The following is a 24,713-nucleotide window of genomic DNA, read 5'->3' as shown; positions in this document are numbered from 1 at the left end:
CTATTATATATTTGCTACTTAGATAAGGACAACTTGTTAAATAGATTTTGCTTTCCATATTTAAACGTGTGCTCACCTATGCATGCACACAAATCCTTACAAGGCTTGAATTGAAGTGTATATGATTGCCCTGATTTTATGAAAATTAAATTATTACAAGGGCTTTCCAACTCTGTTGGTAGTGAGGAGAGGAAATAATTTGAAAGAAGAATAAGAATTGCCAAATCCTAAGCTCACAGCATTATATATGCCTTATTTTTTTTCCCTACTAAAGAAGATTATGAAATGTTCACCTGTATTCTTTAGCTGTCAGTCATTTTATTCTGTGACTCAAGACAACAATGAAAGGTTGAGTATGTTAATGTAAGTTTTGTGAGTATCTGAAAGACCTTTCTGACATTACTGCAGCATTATGTTCATGAGATACTGTCAGTTGACTTTTCGGACTAAAGTAACACTGATTCCTTGGGATTAGGGGAAAGAAACTAGAGATACCACGCTGATTGAAATATGCGTTAATAAAGACCCATAGTTTATGTAATTGTTGGGGGGTCAGGGAGGGTTAGCAACTGGAGGTTTGCTTTTCCACTGACTGTCCCCCCTCCCTTTTTTCTCTTTTTAAAGAAAAAAGTGTATTTATAATATATATTATTATAAGTATATTATATTAATATTATAAAACGAATGCTTCTAAGTTAGAGTAGCACCAGCTGCTGTAACAAACACCCAGATTTATATGGATTAATAGATTCCAACACACTGTCCTTTGTCAGAGAGCTGTTTTCTCTCAGTGTTTTAGGGACCCTGGCTGCCTCTATCTTGTGGGTCTGCCATTTGCTATACTTGGAGTTGTCACCTTGCAGCCTGGGAGAGGGAAGAGAGAGTGGCGAAAGCAAACTTGTTTTTTAAATACCCCAGCTTAGAAGTGAAACATCATTTTTGCTTACCTCCCATTGGTATTCAGTCACATGACCATAACTGAAGGTAAAGAAGTGGGTGGGAGATTGAGGCCCTGGCTAGGCAACTGCCTTTCAGTGGTAAAGCTACCGTATGGAAGAGGATCTGTGACATTTTGATGGGCAGCGAGCCATCTCTGCTTCAATAGCTCATTGCAATTCAACTTAAGCAGTACCTCTATACAGACGTATATATATAAATATAAACAACATTCTGTTCTGTAGCTCACTTTCTTTTTAAAAAACTTAACATATTTTAAACCTCCCTTCCTGTCAGTAGCATAGATATATCTGATTTTATTTAATGCCTCCATAGTATTCTATTATATGGCTTTATCATCATTTATTTAACCAATCCTCTATTAATGGTCATTTGCAACAAAAGAACAAGCTATAATAAACATCTTTGAACCCATTTATTTTGTACTTGTATTAGTATTACCTTAGAAATCCCTAGACATGGAATTTCTTGGCTAAAATGCTGCATGTTTAATATTTTGACAGTTATTTTTAAATTAATCAATGGAAAGATTGTACCTATTTATACTTTCACCCATAGATAATCTGCCTACACTCTTACCAACCCAATCTTATTCATTGTTAAGATAATCACTAATCCATCAGGCAGAAAATATCTCATTTTGTTTTAATTTACATTTCTTTATCCATGGTTTGAATGTATGTGTCCCTCCAAAATTCGTATGTTGAAACCTAACCCCCAAGGTGACGGTATTAGAAAGTCAGGCCTCTGGGAGGTGGACAGGTCATGAGGAATCCACCTTTGTGAATGGAATTAGTGCCCTTATAAAAGAAGCTTCAGACAGCTGCCTCCCTCTTCCATCTCTCCTGCCATGTGAGGACTCAGCATGCATCCCTTTCACCCTTCCACCATGTGAGGATGCAGCAAGAATGCACTATCTTGGAAGCAGAGGGAAGTCCTTGCCAGACACTGAATCTGCTGGTGCCTTGACCTTAGACTTCCCAGTCTCCAGAACTGTGAGAAATAAAATTTCTACATTTGTAAATTACCCAGTCGAAGGTATTTTGTTATAGCAGCAAGAACAGACTTAGTTAACCACTAAGACATGTGGTTAAACATGTTTTGATATAAATTTATTGGCTATATTTCTTCTATGAATTGTCTGTTTCCAGTCTATGCCTATTATATTAGTTTCCTTGTCTGCTGTAACAAATGACCACAAAACTTGATGGCTTACAACAACGGAGATTAATTTTTTTCACAGTCCTAGAGGCCACAAATCTACCATCAAGGTGCTGGTAGGGCCACTCTCTAGAAGCTCTGGGGATGATTCAGTTTCTTGTCTCTTCTGGCCTCTGGGGGCTCTGGCTGTTTCTTGGCTTATGGTTGCATCATTCTGATATCTGCCTCCATCTTCACATGGTTTTCTCTGTGTTTCTGTCTCCCTCTGTTTCTCTGTCTAATCTTCTTTCTCATTTCATCATACTATATCATATTATTGTATGTATACTGAATATACAGTAATGATAATAATTATTATTGTTTTGTCCACACACTGTTTCCAACCAATAGGTTTCACTGGTTATAGGTTTCACTGGCCAGTGATACGTGAATTAATAATAAATATATACATAATCCATAAGTCATTATTCCATAAAATATATTTTTTCTTGTCTTCACATCAGCAAAACCAGTGTTGGTATAGCTGAGATTTTCACTTTGAACTGTTGAGAACAGTGATCTAAAGTCAATGTGATCTAAGTAAAATGTAATTGTGTTTAACAAGTTCAAACTTTTGAGTATATTTGCATGATGAATTACAAAAAGAAAAGTAAGAGCACTGATGTTTGTTTCTATTGGACCGGATATATAATTACCAAAGAATCTACGTTATTGTGCTATGAGAGAGGAAGGATTTCTCAAGTTAATTCATTTGTTTTTTCTCTTATCTAAGCACTTCCGCAGTTCAAATCCTCCGCGCACTCTGAAGCAGTGTGTGTCCCTGATGTCAGCAGTGGCGCAACCCACAAACCACCCTAGCATTTGGATGCGGTCGCATTTTCTTTTGAGGACATAGACCAAGAGCTGTGAAGTATTTCCCTGGGTCTGAGCAGCGTTCAAAGAGTAGATTTCCAGGGCTATGTGCACCTGCCAGCGCTGAGCACTGGAGCATGAGTGCCCGGGGCAGCCAAGTGTTCTTTAATACATATGTTCATGGGGATAGGGTGTGAGATGCTGAGCCCTCCAAAGTGAGGGTCTGGGCAGGGGGTGCCACAAGGAACTCTCTGGAGGTGGTGGGAGGGAAATATTCCATTTCTTTTTCTTTTTTTTTTCTGAGACGACATCTTGCTCTGTTGCCCAGGCTGGAGTGCAGTGGCATGATCACAGCTCACTGCCACCTCCGCCTCGCAGGTTCAAGTGTTTCTTCTGCCTCAGCCTCCTGAGTAGCTGGGATTACACGCACGTGTCACGATGCGGGCTAATTTTTGTATTTTTAGTGGAGTTTCACCATGTTGGCCAGGCTGGTCTCAAACTCCTGACCTCAGGTGATCCTCCCACCTCGGCCTCCCAAAGTGTTGGGATTACAGGCATAAGCCACTGCACCCTGCCAAATATTCCATTTCTTGATCTGTTTGATGGTTACATCAGTGTATATTTCTCAAAATTCCTCAAATTATATGCTTAAGGCTTTGTGCACTATATTGCATGTAAATTATACTTCAATAAAGTACCAATAGCGTAAAACATAAAGGCTACCAGTGCATACTTTTCTGTAAGTAAATAAAGGGGTAACCACATATAATTCCATCACTTTAACACAACTGTTTCATATATTCTTTTCTCATATGCCCACACATAAGTGCATAAACATATCACACACTTGGTTTTTTCTTTCTTTTTAAAAATCTGGCTATAATCTCACCATTTGTAGGATTTTTGTGTCCTTGACATTGTATCTTAAATATTTTCAATGGATGCGGTCTTTATACTTGTATAATGATTGCTTCCATTTTTTCACTCGGGTAAAAATATTACAGTCTACACTGTTACTTTTTTATTATGTTCTCGTGATATATTTTCAGATATAGGATGAGTGCATAAAATAGTATGGAGATTTTAATGACTGTAATGGTTAAGACGTTGGGCTTTGGAGGTCAGAATGAGCTGGGTTCAAGTTCTGGATCTGCATGATCTTGGACAAGCTACTTCAAATCTAGTTCGATATCACCCTTAGAGTTGTTTTGAGGATTAAATGAGGTCACATATATAAAGTATCTGGTATGGAATCAACCACATAAGTGCTCAGGAATCACCAGATAAAAGATTGAGAAACTACTTTTCACAAGGATACTACCTGCTTCACTCCCTGAGGTTATGCAGAAGCACTGATTTTCCATTATAACCCCAGCATTGTGTATTAGAATCTCAATTATTTTATGGATGAAATGAGATATTCTATTGATGTTTAAGTTTCATTTGTTGACGACTAGGAAGTTGGACATTTTCTAGTGTTCTTGATTTTTAAAATCTTTAAATTTCCTTCTAAACAATTATTCTGTCTGCTTTCAAAGGTCTTTACTTCATTATTTGTTATGGATAAGACAAAAGTCACTATTATAGGGCAGGTTAAGCATCGCTATAGCACAGGAGCCAGTAAAAGAAGGAAATATGTCTGTGTTATTTCTGACCTGGCCAATAAAACAGAGTGGTGAAATGCATTATTCCTCATGGGCTGGCTTTTTGTACCAGCCCAGCAACTGGTGTCTCTGAGCCTCTGGTCCAGAGTTTCCTCAGTGGTCAAGTCTAGTCTAGTTGTGGACGTAAGAGGGTGGGGCAGGCTGGAAGATGTTCATTTGAGTGTTAGGGCACATCCCTTTTCTGTCATCGTGCAATGAATTCAACTAGTTAATCTGTGACATGCAAAGTTAGTGTCGAGCTCACAGCTGGTGCCCTATTCATGTTATTAACAGGTACGGTCTTTACACAGCGCCTGAGAGCGGAGATCATGGTTGGTGGCTTGTTACGCGTTGTTGCAAACTCAGTTGTTGAGATCTAGTTTGATGAACTGGCAGACGCTTCTGTTCCTTCTGTCCCCTTGATTCTCTGGGCAAAACAGTAATGTCACAGGGTCTGCCAAACTTGGGGGAGCTGTTCTCTGCTCCAGACCATACTTTTCCCCCCTTAACCAAGGTATTTATTTATTTAGTTCTTTTTTCCCCCTCAGATCATACTTGAATCTTTTAAATCACAGTGTGACAGAAATTTCAGAAGAGCAAGAGTGGGGGCCTAAGGGTTTCACTGCCCTTTATCCCTTATCCATTGCAGCAATCAGCGTTGAGATGTCATCAGCCCTGTTTCCTGCCCTCTGTTGTAAGGAGGATGACTCCAATCATTAGCAAAGGTCCTGGCCCCAGAGCACATGCTGCTCTCTCAGCCTGGGAAGTGGGCAACACAGGGATATTGCTTGCTGGCTGCAGTGGAATTCCCGTGGTACATGCTGGACTATTATTTCATTGCCTAAGAGTCTGGAGGCTGTGTGTGGCCTTTGATACCATCTGTATTTCTGGAATTGTGGGGCCAGGGTAAAATAGAGTCACACTTCTGTGTACTTATCAAGGATAGAAAAGAGACACGTTTTTCCCTAGTGTATTTGTTTGCCCAGGATAGAAATTGTGTTGAAATTGAATTATCACTTCCCTTTGCCTTATGTGGGTAACAGAGGCAAGTTTCTGCCAGGCATGATGGCTCACACCTGTAATCCCAGCACTTTGGGAGGCCGAGGCGGAAGTTGGAGACCAGCCTGACCAACATGGAGAAACCCTGTCTCTACTAAAAATACAAAATTAGCCGGGCATGGTGGTGCATGCCTGTAATCCCAGCTACTCGGGAGGCTGAGGCAGGAGAATCGCTTGAACCCAGGGGGTGGAGGTTGCAGTGAGCCGAGATTGCGCCGTTGCACTCCATCCTGGGCAACAAGAGCCAAACTCCGCCTCAAAAAAAAAAAAAAAAAAAAAAAGAGAGAGAGACAAGTTTCTCCCTAATCTAAGCAAGCCAAAAATGGCAAAGAACAAGCAGGAAGCCTCCACAGACCTCTGTGAGGCCAGGGCAGATGTGTAACAGGCACCAGCGCCTTGGTGGGTCACGGTTCTGCTTATCTTTTCCTGGGAGAAGGAAAAACCCTTTTACTGGTGAGAACACTGAGACTCAGAGTGTACTTGCCCTGATCACCTATCTAGAAGGTGGCAGAAAGTGCTTTTGCATGCAAGTCTGTCTGAATCTGAAGCAGGTCCTTTCCCATTGCAGTGGAGGTGTTCTTTTAGAACCAAAGAGTTCTTGCACTTCCTCCGCTACCTACCTATACAGGAGTGGGAGGCAGGGCCTGCCAGCCGCAGGGCGGTCTATCTCTTTTGGTATAGAGCATAAGTGTGCCTTACTGGGGTCAGAACAGAGCATGCCCTATTCCAACAGGCCCACAGTGTCAGGCAACTGAAGACTGGGTGTATCTGCAGTCATCTCCATCATGAGTCCAGAGGATGAGTCCAAGAAAGCCTCATGATCTGTTGCAGCTGGCCAGGTTGGGTCATGTGGCTCCTTTGCTAGGAAGACTTCAAGGATAACCATGTCACTTCCTGGCTGGAGACCAAGCACTCTCAGCAAAACCTGCACTCAAAGCAAAGCAGCTCATTGCTATTCTTAGAAAAACAAATTATGAATTTGTGTCCTGTTCATTTGATAGCCACAGGAGGCTGGTGAGAAAGGTCTCTGTCGGGGAATGGAGGGATGGGCAAACCTCAGATTCCCACGACACTAGTCAGCCTTTCAGGGTTGCAGGAGCCTTTGCAACTCAAGGCCAAGCAAAGATCTGGAAATTCTATCAAGCGTGGCTGAGGTTGGCCCTCTTAGAGTCAGGTGATCTGGGCTCTACAGTTATTTGTTGCATAACTGCAGGCAAGTTCAGGAACTCTCTGGGTCTCCATGTTGTTGTTTGAAAAATGAGATGGTGTGAGGATGGTTGACTTCGCTAATGTCTGTTCCACTTTCAGATCTTACATCTTTAAAATGTTTAATTTAAAGCATACCTCAAATATTAACATACAAGAACAGTAAATTACACCTTATGATTTTGTTTTTCTCTGAGTTCATCATCTCTTAAATATGCTTGCTTGGCCAGGCGTGGTGGCTTGCGCCTCTGATTCTAGCACTTTGGGAGCCCAAGGCAGGAGGACTGCTTGAGCACAGGAGGTCAAGGCTGCAGTGAGCTATGATTATACCACTGCACTCTAGTCTGGGTGACAGAGCAAGATCCTACATCTTAAAAAAATAAAAAAATGCCCAGGTATGAACAAATGATAATGAAGCTTTATTTCTGAGTATGCCACTTTCCTAGACTGCTGGGAGATTATACTCTGAAAAACTCTACATAACTTCTGTTTCTGCTGAAATTCTCTATGTTGTTGTCTACTTGTGTTTTACATTTTATTACAGAAAATTTGAAATGTAGCAAGAGAATTATGTAACAAACCCCTGTGGACCCATCAACCAGCTTCAACAATTATCTACATTTTGTCAATCATGTTTCATCTACCCCCCACTTCCACCCCATGCATACTTTTGGCAAAGGGGAGTGGCTGGAGTATTTGTAAGCAAATCTCAGACTTCATATCATTTCACTGTTAAATGCTTCAATTTGTGTTTCTAACAGAGAAGGCCCCCCTTTGTATAACATATGACTACCATGCCATTATTACACCCACTGAATTAACAGTGACGAAGGAGTTCTTTGAACTTTTAGTGAATTAAGGGTGGAAGTGGTATTGGGATGAAGAAGCCCTGGTCTGGATTTATCCCCTTTACCCAAAACAATGGGGGAATTCATTGAAGGGGATCTTGGGGCTTAAGCTGGCACTTGGCCCACCCCTTACAAGACTTTCAGAAAGCAAATTTGGGAAAGACCTGTCTGTTCAGAACGATGGATATAACTAGCATTTGCTCAGCACCCTCTGTATACATCTCCATATATATTATCTCCTTTAACCTCAACACCAAAAAGCTGAGAGTAGAAACCAAGGCTCAAGGAGGACCTTCCCAAATATTAACTTCTGATTGGTCAACACTAGAATATCATAATGTTACTGAACCAATAGGAAATTCCCCATACTGAATCAATAGGAAATTCCCACCTAGCATCAGAGCACAGGTTATTGGGTTCATGCCTTAATCTAACCGGATGTTTAACTCCTGTAGCAACAATAACCAGTTCATTCATTTTTGATTGTTGTTTGGTTTTTTGTTTTGTTTTGTTTGTTTTGAGACAGGGTCTCCATCTGTTGCCCAGGCTGTAGTGCAGTGGCACAATCATGGCTAACAGCAGCCTCAAACTCCTAGACTCAAGAGATCCTCCTGCCTCAGCCTCCCAAGTAGCTGGGACCATAGGCATACACCAGCATGTCTGGCTAATTTTTAAATTTTTCGTGGAGACAAGATCTTACTCTATTGACCAGGCTGGTCTCAAACTTCTGGCCTCAAGCAGTCCTCCCACCTGGGCCTCAGTACCCAGCTACCAGTTTATTCTTTAAGATTCCCTGGGAGATAGTTAAATGAAGATAATATCTTAGGCAGACAGAACATGAAAATGCCTTTCTCTCTTCAGCCCAGGTTGAAGGATTCCAGGGAGTCTTCCCCTCTCTCTAATTCGCTTTCCGCAAATGGATATGAGGGCAAACCACAGGGCTTATAAGTCATTTTCTAGGGTTAGAGGACCTTTGTAGATTTGTGCTTGAAAGGATTGGATTTTTTGCATTGGAAACCTATTTAACTTATTATTGAGTTAGGAGAATCTTTAAATAGAAAAGTGAAAAAGTGCCTCCTTATATACATTTAGCAGTAGGAAGAGGCCCCTTAAAGTATTCTGGGAGGGGAAAAAAGGAATGGAGATAAGGGGGAGGAAGGAAGTGAGGTAGGGAGGAAAATAAAAATTAAAGAGCCCTCATGAATCCCAGATTGATTTTATGACCTGTTTTGAAAGGAGCTCTAGTAACTTATGTTGTTTGTGTTGAAAGTGTCCTTCTGCAGACCCAAAGTTGTAGGCAAGTACTTGCTTTTGTAATCAGATCATCCAGCAGGTTTACTGTGAAGCTACTGAAGCTTAAACTTCAGGGTTCTTTGCTTGTATTGGTCCCTCCCAACGCCTTGGTAGGGGCTCTAGAAATGTGTTCCCCGCTCAGACGCATAAGCTCGAAAGCACACAAACCCAGATACAGCCCTGGATCTCAGAAATCTAGTTCTCAAGGGAATGATGTGCCAGAACCATCTCTTGATAAGTCCCAGATTTCCCAATAGTACAACTTGCCTTTGTTTCTTTTTAATTTCTTCTTGTAATTTGCACATATTTAACCCACTTTGTATTTCATTTGTGCAGATGAAATTATGCAGCAGGAAGTTAGGCCCTTGATGGCGGTGGAGATAATAGAACAACTTCACAGACAATTTGCCATTCTTTCAGGTAAGGAGCACATTCATTTGCATTTCCAGATTTTGATGGGGGTGGGGGTCCCTTGATGGGAAGGCCCAACCTCTTGAACCTTGAGGAATATTATACTCAAATCTTATTCAGCCCTTAGGCCTCACCCGGGACTAGAACAGGCTGAGGCCTATCCTGCCAGAAGAGGGTGGGATCTTATATATATTATTACCTTTGCTGTTCAGTGCAATCTGATCTTTCCCAAAGGAGCACATTTCTTTGTGGTTGTAAATAACAGAGCTGAAAAGATTTTGAGGAAAGAAAAAGAGATAACTACTGACATCAGCTGCCACCATGATGTTCTTCCAGTGTTCCTGTTGGATGTTCTTCTAAGATTCCTCCTTAAAAAGGTCTAAGTTCTAAGGGTTCCCAAATGTTGCTGAGGTTATTTGTTCTCTGGGAGAACTGTCTTTTATTCTTAGCTTATTTAAGGGGATTTCCATTAAGCATTTAATTGGGAATGAAGAGAAACTGTTCTGACTAAAAGTCTAGCATTTTTTGAGCCTAGACACAACCCTGAAAGGCTGTCATGACTTGAATATTGTTCTTTCTTATTCGCCTAGCTAAGGGTGACATCACTTTAATTACTAAAACTAGAAGTAGATGCCAAACCCCAAACTGTAGTTAGACCCAACTTAGAGAATGAAGTGGTGACATTAGATGTCCTTAGTATATAACATGGAGAGATAAAGTAGAAAGTTACTCTTTTCAACTTTTACATCTGTTCTGAAAAAGACAACAAAGCCATCTTAGTTACATCACAGAGAGAATATGTAGTTGGCGTGAATTTTATTCTACAACATGGGATGTAAAAAAAAAAAGTCTCATCTTTTTCTTTTCTCCAAATCACATTTAATTTGCTCCAGGCTCCTCATCCCACTGATTTGAAGGAGATGCGAACTCAGTTACTATTGGGATACTTCTCCTAACCCCAGCATTGCCTCCTGGGTGGCCACATCTTACATAATCCAGGACATTCTGGGGGAATTCTCTGGTCTTTCCTCCACATTAGTCACTGCTCACATAGTCACTGAAAGCTCCATAAATACAGGGTCCTCTTTTTTCTTCTTTCTGTCTGTATTGCCAATACTTAGATCAGAGACTAGAACATAAAAGGTGCTCAGTACAAAAATATCCAAGTCCCTGTGGTCTATTCTGTGAGGCCCGTGGTCTCCCTGTTCCCCAAATGCCAGTTAGGCACCATTGGTCCCTGTGGGAGGACCTAACCAGCCTCCTGAAGGCATAGTCTCATAGCTTCCCACTGTGAGTCTAGGCTTGTGCAAGACAAAAGGCAGAATGGGGTCTGTCCTCTGGGTTCCTGGAAGCTGTTACTGTGGCCCTACCACAGAAGGCTCCAAGACCACCATGCAGCTCAAGGTCTGGAATGGATGATGGGTGGGCTGGGGTCGGGTAGATTTCTAGAGCCTCAGACTAAAGCTCTAAGGCCTCAATGCATGATTCTGGCCTATATAATTACGCAATGGCTTATCTCAGGAATCAGTCTAGTGACTGATTAATTAATACATTTATGATCCAAATTTATCTCCTTTGAGTATTATTGAGGCATTTCTTTCTGTTCTTATGACTTAGAGGCAATATAGAAAAAACATGAACTGGTATTAGACAGCTCCAGATATGAATTTGGATTCTGTACTTACTAGCAGCGTCACCTTGGGCAGCTTACTTCTCTAAGCCTCAGTTTCCTTATCTGTATGATGGGATTATTGTAACTTTTTTTTTTTGAAATGCAGTCTTGGTCTGTCATCCAGGCTGGAGTGCAATAGCACAATCTCAGCTCACTGCAACCTCCACCTCCCAGGTTCAAGTGATTATCCTGCCTCAGCCTCCTGAGTTGCTGGGATTATAGGGACCCACCATCATGCCCGGCTAATTTTTGTGTTTTTGTAGAGACAGGGTTTCACCATGTTGGCCAGGCTGGTCTCGAACTCCTGACCTCAGGTGATCCACCTGCCTCAGCCTCCTAAAGTGCTGAGATTACAGGCGTGAGCCACCGCACCCAGCCAGTAATTTTGAGGATTAAATGACATAATGTATGAAAAATGCTTAGTATTGCAACTGCTAAATAAGTGTTTCTCTTTTTTTGCGATATCTTTTATAGTGCTAAATAAGTGTTTCTCTTTTTTACTGATACATTTTTATAGTTCTATAAAATGTTTATTTTGGGGTTCTATTACAAGTAAGATAGTTTTATAAGGAACCGAAGTCATACTCACAATAACTACGGTATACAATGCCACCATTGATTAGGAATAGAGAGGATTGTCACTCCTTAACGTAGAACAGAGAACTGTGGAAACACACACTGGGCACAGAATACACTTCTGCTTTAGGAAGGTACTTTGACCATAATAAAGATAACCCTTTGTTTCTGAGTTTCTTTTGTCATTTAAGTTTGTCTTCTTTTTTTCTTTTTTCTTTTTTCTTTTTTTTTTTTTTTGTGACATGGTCTCACTTTATTGCCCAGGCTGGGGTGCAGTGGCACAGTCTTGGCTCACTGCAGCCTTGACCTCTCAGGCTCAAGTGATCCTCCTACCTCAGCCTCCTGAGTAACTGAGACTACAGGCAGGCACTGGCACACACCATCATGCCCAGCTAATTTTTAAAGTTTTTGTAGAGATGGGGTTTTGCCATGTTGCCCAGGCTGGTCTGGAACTCCTGGGCTCAAACAATCTTTCCATCTCAGTCTCCCAAAGTGCTGGGATTACAGGCGTGAGCCAGCACGTCCAGCCCAAATTTGCCTTTCTTATGAAGGAGAAGCATGGATTCGCTGTGATAGTAATTACAGCCTTGCAAGTCTGCAGGAATAGTGGCAGCCGTGGGTCTCTCTGAGTCAGCCCTTTGTTTGGAATCAGAGGCCTGCATTTCATCTTTAACCATCTCTCTTTTTCTGGCAGAAACAGCAAGTGTCAGCAAGGAGGCTGTGGTGGGGGCCAATACAGTTGTTGTAAAACAGAAATCTCTCTAATTAGGTCTTTTCCCATGGCTGTGGTAGCCTAAAAGCTGCAGCCTCAGCCCCAACTCACAGCAGTTTCCTTTTCCTGATTCAGGCAAATAAGGTAAATATTTTCCCTACAAAATTTTCTACCAATTTCACTGATCTCTGGAAGGAGCCAGAGGCCCCGTCAACCAGCAAGGCTGTGAAGGAGAGGATAGAGCCTTTTCCTCAATGCAGCTCTAGCTGCCTAGTCTGCTGAACTGTGCATGCGTTCCCACGGCTGGTAGAAGAGCAGAGGCTCATTACATGAAGCCTGACCCAGATTTGTGGCCCAATGGTTTGCAGCCTTGAAGCCTGTGGGCAGGGCCACCAGCGGGAATTGGATATTGACCAGGGTAGCTCTGACATTGGAAGACACCTGCATGTTCACAGTGCACTTGGGATATTTCTAAATTCAGGGCTTAGCTAGGAAACGAGAGTATAACCTGGTTAGTGTGGTGGAAACACTCTGGGCTTTGGACTTAGACAATTCTGGGTTCACTTTCCAACACAACCAGTAGGTGGCTCCGAACCTCAGTTTTTCATCTGTAAGAAGAAAAATGCTCAGCATGGTGTCTGACTACCAGGGAACTTAACCTCTGACACTTGTTGGTTTGTTTTTTAAACTGCATAACGAGGTCTGAAGATAGAAACTCTTGGTATTGGATCAGAGGCTCGATGACATTAAGGCTGACATCTTTATGATTCTCTCGATGTTTTCTTCTTATTTGTCAACTGTTGATTCAAGGTGGCTGCTGCAATTCCAGACATCAGGTCAGTGTCCAAAGCAGGAATAAGGAGAAGGAAAATGCTGGCTGCTTCGGTTCCGTTTGTAGAAACTCTTGGCTGCCTTCTGCTTATGTCTTATTCCAGAATTATGTCACACAGCCATTCCCTGGCAGCAAGAGAATCTCAGAAGGCAAGCATTTAGCTTTCTAACTGCCACAGGAGATGGTGGTCAGGGAAAAGGGGATTGGGAGTGAATTAGCCATTTATCAACGTTTGCCACAGCTCCTTTTCTTTAATTACAAGGAATTGTCCTTTTATCTTTATCCTGATGGTTGTTTCCCACTTGGAATTACTGTGTCTGAATCTGTCTCCCTCTTTGCTCCCTTTCTCTGCCTCTGTCTTGTGGCAGCTTGAATCCTTTTGAAAGTAATTGATGAAGAAATCAACTGCTCAATACTCTTAGGCTTGTAGAGTCCCCAGTTTCCCCTCATACATACCAATGAAGCCCAGGTTTGGTGGCGGGTAGGGCTCCCAGGGGTGAGTGGGGGACTCCTACCTGAAACAATGGAGAATGTTAAACCAAGGAAGAGATCAGAGCCCCAACTCCTAACTTACCTATGGAGCTAGTGACTTGAAACCTGGGCGGTGAGAACCAAGGGTGATATCTAGAGCAGGACTGTTTAATAGACATACAGTGTGGCCCACATGTGTACTTTAAAATTTTATAGTAACCATATTAAAAAGGTTAAAATAAACGGATACAATGAATTTTAATAATATATTTTAAAATTACCCATATCTGAAATAATATTTTCACATGTACTCAATATTCAACATTATTGAGATTTTACCTTTTTTATTCTAAATCTTTGAAATCTAGTTTGCATTATATACTTACAGCATATCTCAGTTTGGACTGGTTACATTTCAAGTGCTTCATAGTCACATGTGTCTAGTGGCTGTTGGATTCGGTAGTGCAGGTGGGAGGGAAGGTTCTCAGTCATGTTTGACTGAATATCTCCTTTATATAACAAATGATTTGTATTGCCCTCTGCCATCCTAACGTGAAATTTATACATACTGTAACTTGTATCTGCAAGAGTGGGCTCAACAACTACAACAAACAGACTCCAAAGGGTATAGGGCTCCAACTGTAACCACCCAAGGGGTTCACCTTGCCTGCTGCCCCAGACAGAGCCAGGGGAATTGCAATAGAGAAAGAGTAATTCACGCAGAGCCAGTTGTGTGGGAGACTGGAGGTTTGTTATTACTCAAATCAGTCTCCCCCAGCATTCAGGAAGCAGCGTTTTTAAGGGTAACTTGGTAGGTGGGGGGAAGCCAGTGAGCCAGGAGTGCTGATTGGCCAGAGATGAAATCACAGGGAGTTGGACCTGTCTTCTTGTGTTTAGTCAGTTCCTGGGTAGGGGCCACAAGATCAGATGAGCCAATTTATTGATCTGGATGGTGCCAGATGATCCATCAAGTGCAGGGTCTGCAAAATATCTCAAGTACTGATCTTAGGAGCAGTTCAGGGAGGGTCAGAACCTTGTAGCCCCCAGCTGCAGGACTCCTAAACCATAAGTTCTAATCTTGTGGCTAATGTTAGTCCTACAAAGGCAGTCTAATCCCCAGGCAAGAAGGGGGTCTGCTTTGGGAAAGGGCCGTTACCGTCTTTGTTTAAACTATAAACTAAATTTCTCCCAAAGTTAGTTCAACCTACGCCCAGGAATAAACAAGGACAGCTCGGAGGTTAGAAGCAAGATGGAGTGGATTAAGTCAGATCTCTTTCACTGTCTCAGTCATGATTTTGCGAAGGCTGTTTCAAAACACACATAACAGAAATTAAGTTCTCACTCTTTTACCACTTCTGCATGTATGTTCCTGGTCAGCAGACAACTTTTCTCCATGTGGAAGTTCAGGAATGAAGGCTCCTTTGAGTTTTTGGTTCTTACTGTTGTTATGCATATTGCAGCCTTCTTCTTATGTGTGTCCAGGGAGCAGACAGGCTAACAGAACATGGAAGGAGCATAGTGCTTCTTAAAATTCTCAGCTCAGAGATAGCATACAGCACATTCCATTGACTTGAACTTGTCACAGTCATTTGAACAAACTTAACAGCATGGGAGCTGGGAAATGTAGTGTAGCTGTGTGCCCAGGAAGGGTAAACTTAGGTGAATAGCCGCCCCTACCTCTGCTCATATTTTTAAAAATTAAAAAATAAAATATAAGGAACTGCAATGTAAAGGAGAAATCAAAGAAAACTAATTATAGTAAAGTAACATATCTTTCAATAGCATGTATTTCCACATACATGTCTAGCTACATGAGAATAATGAAAGAGGTGCTTGCTCCTCAATTTGGAGTCACCATAAATGTGATGGGTGCAAATGCTGGGGTGTAGTGGAGTGATCGGATACCTGCAGTGATTTTATTAAGATTAAAAGAAAAAAAATTCTTGGCCGGGCGTGGTGGCTCACGCCTGTGATCAATCCCAGTACTTTAGGAGGCTGAGGTGGGGGGATCACCTGAGATCAGGAGTAGAGACCAGCCTGACCAACGTGGAGAAACTCTATCTCTACTAAAAATACAAAATTAGCTGGGCGTGGTGGCACATGCTTGTAATCCCAGCTACTCGGGAGGCTGAGGCAGGAGAATCGCTTGAACCCGAGAGGCGGAGGTTGTAGTGAGCCGAGATCATGCCATTGCACTCCAGCCTGGGCAACAAGAGTGAAACTCCATCTCAAAAAAATTAAAATAAAATAAAATAAATAAAATAAAAATTCTTTATGAGTATTTGTAAAAACAGAGTTAGAGGCTAGGTTCAGAGCATTTTAAATGGATTTTTCACTTAAATTAAGCCTCTGGAAAGACATTTGGAAGTCATGTAGCATGTGGGGCAATTCTTTGTTTTATTATGGAGAATGGATCATTTAGTATCCCAGGCCCTGAGATTTCCAAAGTGCCTCCCAGGGAATGGTTCTGCCATTTCCCCAGTGAAAACCTTGTGTGGAGGAGAAAGGGAAAATAGATATTGGAAGGCAAAGAGCAGTAGGAAGATGCTATGCACCTTCCCCATCATTGATCTTTGCCATCTTCCTATAGGATTTCCCGTATTCTCGATTCACCTCTGTATGAAGCCTTCTTGCCAACTCTCACCAGGGCCCTTTCAGCAATCCTCTTATGTTCCCCAAGCACTTAATGTTTTCTGCAATAAAACTAGATGTCTTTCACTTAATGAAAAGGTACAAAATCATAGTAGGAGGAGTAGTTTAGGTTATCATTTTACTTAGTACCAAATAATTCGGGGTTTTTTGTATTCCTTGAATGGGACTTCGGAATGATCACTTTCTTCCTATTGCATTACCGCGTTTCCTCAGAAGGTGGCACTAGATGCAATGTTGTAGGTTGCCCCGTGGTGGTTAAGTCCAGCTGTGTTTCCTTGATGCTTCTGCCACTTAAGACTAATATTCAACAGTAGGTGGGTGTCCGCAGTTAACCTTAGGGCCTCTCTGCTGTTCAGTATTGGTAGTAACCAAGATAGAAGAAAACGTCACCTTTTTTCATTTAGGTGGGGTTAACTTTAATACAGTCAACTATAAAAAGGTAAAATTGACCAGGTGCAGTGGCTCATGCCTGTAATCCCAGCACTTTGGGAGGCCGAGGCAAATGGATCATTTGAGGTCAGGAGTTCGAGACCAGCCTGGCCAACATGGTGAAACCCCGTCTCTACTAAAAATACAAAAATTAGCCGGGCGTGATGGCGTGTGCCTGTAATCCTAGCTACTCCGTAGGCTAAGGCACGAGAATCGCTTGAACCTGGGAGGCGGAGGTTGCAGTGAGCAGAGATCACACCACTGCAGTCTAGCCTGGGCGACAGAGCAAGATTCCATCTAATAATAATAATAATAAATAAAAGGTAAAATTAAATGGCATAATCACATTCTAGTGAATATTTTAGCGTGTTTCAGTTCCTTGAAATGTTTTAGCCATTCCCTCAGCAAATGTTGATTATGCAATTACTACAGTGTTATAGTGCATCTAAATTTAGCTTTTTAAAGACACAAATTCTCTGAATGCACATTTCTCTGAAACTTCCCATAGTTGTGAAACTGCAAAGAGGAAGAATATTATTAGATGAAAGCTGTTAATATCCTTATCAGTCACTGTAATGAGGTAGTTTAATATACTTGTCTTGATAAACATCTAATCTGTGGATTTCATTTTTGGAAATTTAGAGTAAACATATAGGATTAATAAAGAGGTACCTCTTGGGGACGGATGACTGACCATCCAGACAAATCTCACTTGGTTTCATTCCACAGCAATTGGTTTCTGAGCACCTAAGACCCATATTAACAACACCCACAAGAGACTTGTGCAGAAAAACCACAGCACTAACTTATTCTTTACATAATATACTTATGTTTGCTCAATAACACATTCCTTTTCTTGAAACAAATTTACGTGGGAAATGAGATTATAAACAGAAGCTTCTTATCAGGCTTGGAGTCAGCACCAGAGAGTTGGTTGGATGATCTTACAGTGGTGTCATCAGATAGACTGGTAACATGGATTAGACTCTCAGGGTGGGCTGGCCCTCTCTCCTTAGGATAGCATTGGCTGTACACTGCCCACCTTTGCTCCTCTGAGTCCTCCTCTTCTGTAGTTTCTTTGTTGACCGCACATCCTCATTAATCACACAGTCCCCACTAATCACACCCCACACTGATATGTCTTTCTCAGATATGTTAAATACATTCAGTCATTTGTAGTTGGCTTTGCCTTGAGAGCCGTGATTCCTCTTCAGGTGGTTTGTCTTCAAGGACATCACTTGGAAGGTGCATGCAGCTTAAGCTCCTATGCCACTGGCTAGGGCAGAGGTTCCCAAACCCTGTCAATTCTCTGCGCCTTAGTATCTCAGTCTTTCTTTCATGGGCCCCCCAGGCCAAAAGCAATAACTAGCATTTCAAACAACTTAATATGTATCTACGTCCTAACAAGTTAGTAGCTGTTTGAAAAAATAATACATGTAAATTAAAATGTTATTTTTTCTCTCAATTTTATTCTTAAATAACTACAACTATCTTAAACCTTGCAATCAAACTAGATATCACCACCTTTATGTCTTGTTCCACATTGATTTTCATACTGTTTTGCTTTTATTCCAGCAAGTACCAAACCCCCAGCTTTTTAAAGATGCAATACCATCTACAAGAATATAATGCAATTTGATGTTGAAATTGGGAACTGCCGGGGCCGGGCGTGGTGGCTCATGCCTGTAATTCCAGCACTTTGGGAGGCCGAGGCGGGAGGATCACCTAAAGTCGGGAGTTCAACACCAGCCTGGCCAACATGGTGAAACCCTGCCTCTACTAAAAATACGAAAATTAGCTGGGTGTGGTGGTGCATGCCTGTAATCCCAGCTACTCAGGAGGCTGAGGCAGGAGAATCGCTTGAACCTGTGAGTCAGAGGTTGCAGTGAGCCGAGATTGCATCACTGCACTCAAGCCTGGGCGACAGCACGAGACTCTGTCTCAAAAAAAGAAAAAAGAAATTGGGAGCTACTTCAAGCCAGTAGTAGTGCATATGGTGTCCGACAGATGTCAACTATCACTGGGTTTCCCTCAAAAATTTAAAATAGTCACAGCGCTCCTATGAGTTTACTGTGGTTCCCTGGGTACCTGTGACACAGTTTGGGGATTGCGGGGCTAGAACTTAGTCAAATGGCTCCATGTAGCTGCAAGGACTGAGAAATAGAATCTATTGAATTTGGTGGTCTCAGCTCTGAATTAAATGTTAATTTTCATATTTTTACTTTCACAGGGTATCTTAAATTGCTATTTATAAATTCTTGAAGGGAAGCTGATTATTGCTTCCTTGTAATAATAATAATTATAATAATGGTCACCATTTTTTGAGCAGTTTTATATAATAAGCACTCTGCTAAGGTGCTTCTCCTTTGTGCTGTCACTTAATTCTCACAATACCTTACCACGTAGGTACAAACATTATTCCTATATAATAAAATGATGGGACATATATATCTATGTATATACATAGATATATATATATATATAAATATGAAAGAAACACATTAAGTATCTTGCCCAAAATCATATAGCAACAATGTGGCAAAGCAGATTTGAACCAGGCTGTCTGATTTTAGCCTTAACTCTCTTAACCAGCATGCAATATTACTTTTGACATTTACTGACTACAAAAATGAAGAGCAATATTACATATTTGTGTTGGCATTATTTACTATTCTACCTATGCTGAATAATTAAATCAGTATTACCTTTTACACAGTAACTCTCTTCAAAGGATTTAAAATTGAGTTCTTACAATGCCATGGAGCCAGCATGAATGAGAAGAGAGCCTTGCTCAAAATAACTGTGTTAACTTCTCCCAAATTCTAGTCTGAGATAATATAGATAGGAAAAGAGGTGACTGATACTATTTCACCCAACTTTCCTGCAGAGGCGTGACATGACAGCATTTTGCTAACATCTTGACCACCTGTTTTTGTTGCAGGAGGCCGAGGGGAGGATGGCGCCCCCATCATCACGTTCCCAGAGTTTTCAGGGTTCAAACACATCCCAGATGAAGACTTCCTGAATGTCATGACCTACCTGACTAGCATCCCCAGGTGAGCTGAGCACAGTCTCCTGCCGCCTTAGGCACTGGCTTTATGCCACCCTTCCCATGTGGCAGGGCTGGGTTGAGACATAGACTTCCATGAGCACAGTTTACCCTGGTATGCATAATAACCCAGCTGGCTTCTGTCACCCATCAGTCACGAACAACGAATGTGGACAGGGACTGGAAAACAATGACAAACAAGTCTCAGTTTTGACTCTGTTTGCACACTGGAGGGACAGAGTAAACAGTGTCGAGTGGATGGAAAACTGATTGAGCAGCTGTGTTGCCTTTGTTCCTTAGGCTAGTACTTTATTTTTATTTTTTATTTTTGAGATGGAGTCTTGCTCTGTTGCCCAGGCTGGAGTGGGCAACAGATCTTGGCTCACTGCAACCTCTGCCTCCTGGGTTCAAGCAATTTCCAGCTAATTTTTTTTTTTTTTTTTTTTTTTTTTTTAGCAGAGAGGGGTTTCACCATGTTGGCCAGGCTGGTCTCGAACTCCTGACCTCAAATGATCCACCTGCCTCGGCCTCCCAAAGTGCTGAGATTACAGGCTTGAGCCACCGTGTCCAGCCGAGGCTATTGCTTTAGCTAAAGGTTATTCTGGCTTCCTGGGTCGTGTTGTCTAGGACACAGGACCCTTCTTTAAGGAACTCCAACTGTGTCAGGAGTTATTTATTGCTCCTAAATAAGAAAATTAGGGGCAGATTGTTGTGATTGTCATTGTCAGATGGAGAAACTAAGGCACAGAGCAAGGAAACTACAAGGCCAGGGGAAAAAAAAACTGTGCTTGTAGCCAAGCCCATGATAGAAATGCTTTCTGGCATCTTCTCCTTCCACCCTCTCCAGCCTGGGCCTCAACTCTTTATGCCGCTTAAATCAGTACGCGCCCAGGTCTTCGAGGGGATGGAGTGTGGGCAGAGTCCACATTGGTCACCACCATTTCACAGACAGGGGTAGAGCGGGATCCAAACGCTGTCCTTAGGCAGTGCTGTGTCCACCTCTAGCAGAGTAGACTTGGTTGGGAAAGGCCTTCCCTCCATGGGTTTGCATTGCTGATGAGCCCCCACCCCTCCCTTGACTATGGTGTGGTTTAGAATGTACACAGTGGCCAGGTGTGCGGTATTTTGCTTGCTTGCCATCTGCCTTTTATGATTTAGAGGTAAACAGCAGCTTTGTGACTGAGAGGCCGCCTGGAGTCTGATACCACTTGTGGAGATTAGGAAGTTGATTGCTTTAACCAAACCCACTTGAAAAACATGTTTTTTCTTTTACACCTTTTTCTTTAGTTTTTTCTTTTACCCATCTTATTTCTTCAGAGAAGGTTGTGGATTTATTTTGAATGCATTTCTTCAAAGTTAGTACTTAAATATATTTCACCGATTTCCCCCTTTCCTCCTCCCTGCCACGGTCATATGCCATGTGTTAATGCAGATATAAGGATGTGGGAAATCCTTTGTTGCTGTGAGGGAAACACACCACACCTGTCTCACGGCTTTGCTCGGGTGTTTCTCCGCGGGACACCTCTGCCTCTCTTCTAGGCCTGACTCTTATTCATCAGCCCTCAACTCTGACCTCATCCCTTTGATGAAACCTTCCCTCACCCCAGTTCTGTTTTCACAGAATCTGTTAAATTTCCACAGAACCGCAGGGTTTACCTTTGCCTATGGAAATTACTTGTCTATGGAAATTATTTCTGCCTCTTCCAGTAGACTGTGAACTTCTTAAGAGTAGTGGCAAATGCTTTGCTTTTCTTCTCTTTCTTTTTCAAAATCTCCAGCCCTAGCCCAGTGCCCAGTGCATGGTTGGTTCTCAAAACTAATGTTGGTAGAGTTTTCAGTTTTGATAATGATTCATTCCAAACAAATGGTATTTGTTGTGGGGTGATGAAGGGGTTAAAATATGCTATTCTGTACTATGCGCCATAAAAAAGAATGAGTTCATGTCCTTTGCAGGGACATGGATGAAGCTAGAAGCCATCATCCTCAGCAAACTAACACAGGAACAGAAAACCAAACACCGTATGTACTCACTCAGAAGTAGGAGTTGAACAATGAGAACACATGGACACAAGGAGGGGAACATCAGGCACCAGGGCCTGTTGGCGGGTCGGGGGTGAGGGGAGGGAGAACGTTAGGACAAATACCTAATGCATGCGGGGCTTAAAACCTAGATGACGGGTTGATAGGTGCTCCAAACCACCACGGCACATGTATACCTATGTAACCTATGTAACAAACCTGCATGTTCTGTACATGTATCCCAGAACTTAAAGTAAAATTTAAAAAATGCCATTCTGGCATATTGACTGTTTAAGTTAAAAGCGCTTGAAAAACAGCAGGTACGAGACGATCACTTTGACTTTTGTGCTGTTTCTTAAGAGAAGAAGATGGAATTCCTATGTGAAAGACACTCTCTAGGGACTAGAAGAAAAGGTAACTTCGAGAATATTGCACAGACCTTGTTAGAAACTCTTATTTTTTAAGCTTCACCACATAATTTAGTCGCATTTTCATAGTTTACTATTCTTTATTCAATCCAATATGTAAGTAACTGACTCTGACTGATTCTTTGAGTCTTCATTTCTTTATGAGGGCTGTTGTGCCACTTATGAATAAATTTCTATGCTTTTCTCATGTTAATCTATGTTTTGTTGATTTAACTCTTGGACCCAGCCAGGACCCTAAAACAATAGAGGTGAAGTTTTTCCATTCCTACAGTGAGAAGGGGGACCCTGACAGAGAGGGGAACCCCAGCTGTTATCAACTTGGGGTTTAAGAAGTTGAACTCTGTCTTTGGCCCAGTGGCATTTCAGGACAACATACCATCAGTTTAGCAACTTCTTCTTCCGTGGGAGCGGCAGGGAAGAGGGTGAACAGGGAGGTAGACAATAGGAGGAGTGTCCCCTGTCCCCATTCTCCTTGTATTTGTTTTAAGTTCAATGTCTAGTTTTACTTAATCCCCAGGGATACAGTCAAATGCTAAGTTAAATGGAGGATTTTCATCTTTCATTTGCAGCCTTTTCCAAATCATGCCGAAGACAGCTTAGGGAGTGCCCCTGAACTGTGTGGCGAGAAGCAGGCAGGGTTATCACCCCTATCTCACAGATGGAGATGAGGAGATCAAACAGGGGCTACTGTTTTGGATTTCCTTGTTCTGCTGTAGGCTCCTTGTACAATTGCTTGTGACCTAGGGAATATTTTCCCTTCCTAGAATGCTGTTTGTCTTTCGGGAAAGAGTGGCTGTCTGGCCAGTTATTCCCCTTTCTTCTTCCGCTTTTGCTCACACTGCTTGCTGCCCCTCCCCTTGTTCCTTTCCACAAAAAATGGAGACAAAGGGTGAGAAGGCCTGAAAGGGCAACTTGACCTGGACCTATGTCTAATTTCCATTTTGGATTTCAAAGAATGAAACCACCCTTGTTCATTTTATGACTCCTATTTATCATGATTTGCATCTTTTTATTTGTTACATAGTTATCCGGTACCAGAGTCCTTCCCAGTTGCAAAATGTTTTATAGACAGGTGGCAGAGGGCTCGTGGATGGAATAAAAAAAGAATTGATACACTAGAATAGGAAAATAGCAGGATACTTGGGGTGGGGAAATGTTATCTTTGTGCCTGAAATTAATTAGGCTCTCACGTTGTGAGAGGGTTGGGCAGGTACAGAAAGGCTTCCCACAGTAACTCATTCTTCAGCAGACCTCTGTGAGAGCCCACAGCATGTAGGGTGCTGTGTACGATGCTGTAAAGGACTGAAAAACCTCAAGACAATGTCTTGGACCACAGGAAACTCATCACATGACTCTGTTATCAATATATTTTGTGAAATGTGTAAATAAAGTGCTGTAGGAGCTCAGAAGACAGAAAGTCACTTCGATAGGAAAAAAAGGGAGAACTTTAGGAGAAAAGGGGGTTTCAATCCAGACCCCTAAGAGAAGGTTCTTGGATCTTATGTGGGAAAGAAGTCAAGGTGAGTCACAAAATGCAGTGAAAGAAGCAAGCTTATTAGAAACTACTCTGTTACAGAGTAGGGCGCCCTCAGAAAGCAAAAGGAGGAACGCATCAACTTGAAGTTTTTCTTATATTGGGCTCTTGTCTATATAAAGATTAAACTAAGCTGTGCCTATGTGCGGATGAGCAGACCGTGTGACAAAACTTATTATTCTATTGATTTAAAGAAAACTATCCTTGACATTTTAGTGTGTGAGAACATCAAAGCATAACTATAATTTTTTGAAAACATTTATTGTTATGGTATTGGGACATCTGGACTTTCTGTTGTTGTAGTATCCTTAGGCTGTTTTCTCAACCGTAAACATCTTATGACCATGGGTCATGGTTGGCAAGGAATGTGCCTTGTTAGTCTCAAGACAGAGCTGAACTTAAAACTGTGTCACCTTTGCTCTCCTCGGTTGCTGCCTCCCTAACAAAATGTCCTTGAAGGGATGGTACAGTTTCTATAGATAGATATAGAAGGGAGCATTCCAGAGAGAGAATAGGATAGTGTTGAAGAGCTTTGAACACAGCCCAAACCTGGATTGAAATCCAGATCCTATTGCTCACTAACTAGGTGGTCTGGGGCAAATGACCTGGCTTATATTTCTTTCTTTCTTTTTTTTTTTTTTTTTTGAGACGGGGTTTTCCCTCTTGTTGCCCAGACTGGAGGGGCAGGGGCACGATCTCAGCTCACTGCAACCTCTGCCTCCCAGGTTGAAGTGATTCTCCTACCTCAGCCTCCCAAGTAGCGGGATTACAGACATGTGCCACCACACCCAGCTAATTTTATGTTTTAGGAGAGACAGAGTTTTACCATATTGGCCAGGATGGTCTCAATCTCTTGACCTCGTGATCCACCCGCCTCAGCCTCCCAAAGTGCTGGGATCACAGGCATGA

The 24,713-nt window shown here is 42.0% G+C and overlaps 1 protein-coding gene across 3 annotated transcripts in view; it reads left to right on the top strand.

The window, feature by feature from the left end:
* MCF2L2 (MCF.2 cell line derived transforming sequence-like 2) overlaps nucleotides 1–24,713 on the top strand; it is a 256,218-nt gene that overhangs the window by 30,549 nt on the left and 200,956 nt on the right. For all 3 annotated transcript variants that reach the window (XM_017860626.1, XM_017860625.1, XM_017860624.1), the window contains exons 2-3: nucleotides 9,356–9,439; nucleotides 19,716–19,830. In XM_017860626.1, the coding sequence (XP_017716115.1) occupies nucleotides 9,356–9,439; nucleotides 19,716–19,830 (199 nt within the window). The remainder of the gene's footprint in view (nucleotides 1–9,355; nucleotides 9,440–19,715; nucleotides 19,831–24,713) is intronic.

The sequence above is a fragment of the Rhinopithecus bieti genome, unplaced genomic scaffold (genome assembly GCF_001698545.2).
Source record: "Rhinopithecus bieti isolate Rb0 unplaced genomic scaffold, ASM169854v2 scaffold_55189, whole genome shotgun sequence".
NCBI classification, from domain to species: domain Eukaryota; kingdom Metazoa; phylum Chordata; class Mammalia; order Primates; family Cercopithecidae; genus Rhinopithecus; species Rhinopithecus bieti.
Note: the sequence above shows the minus strand (reverse complement) of the source record. Positions and strands in the feature narration are given on the sequence as shown.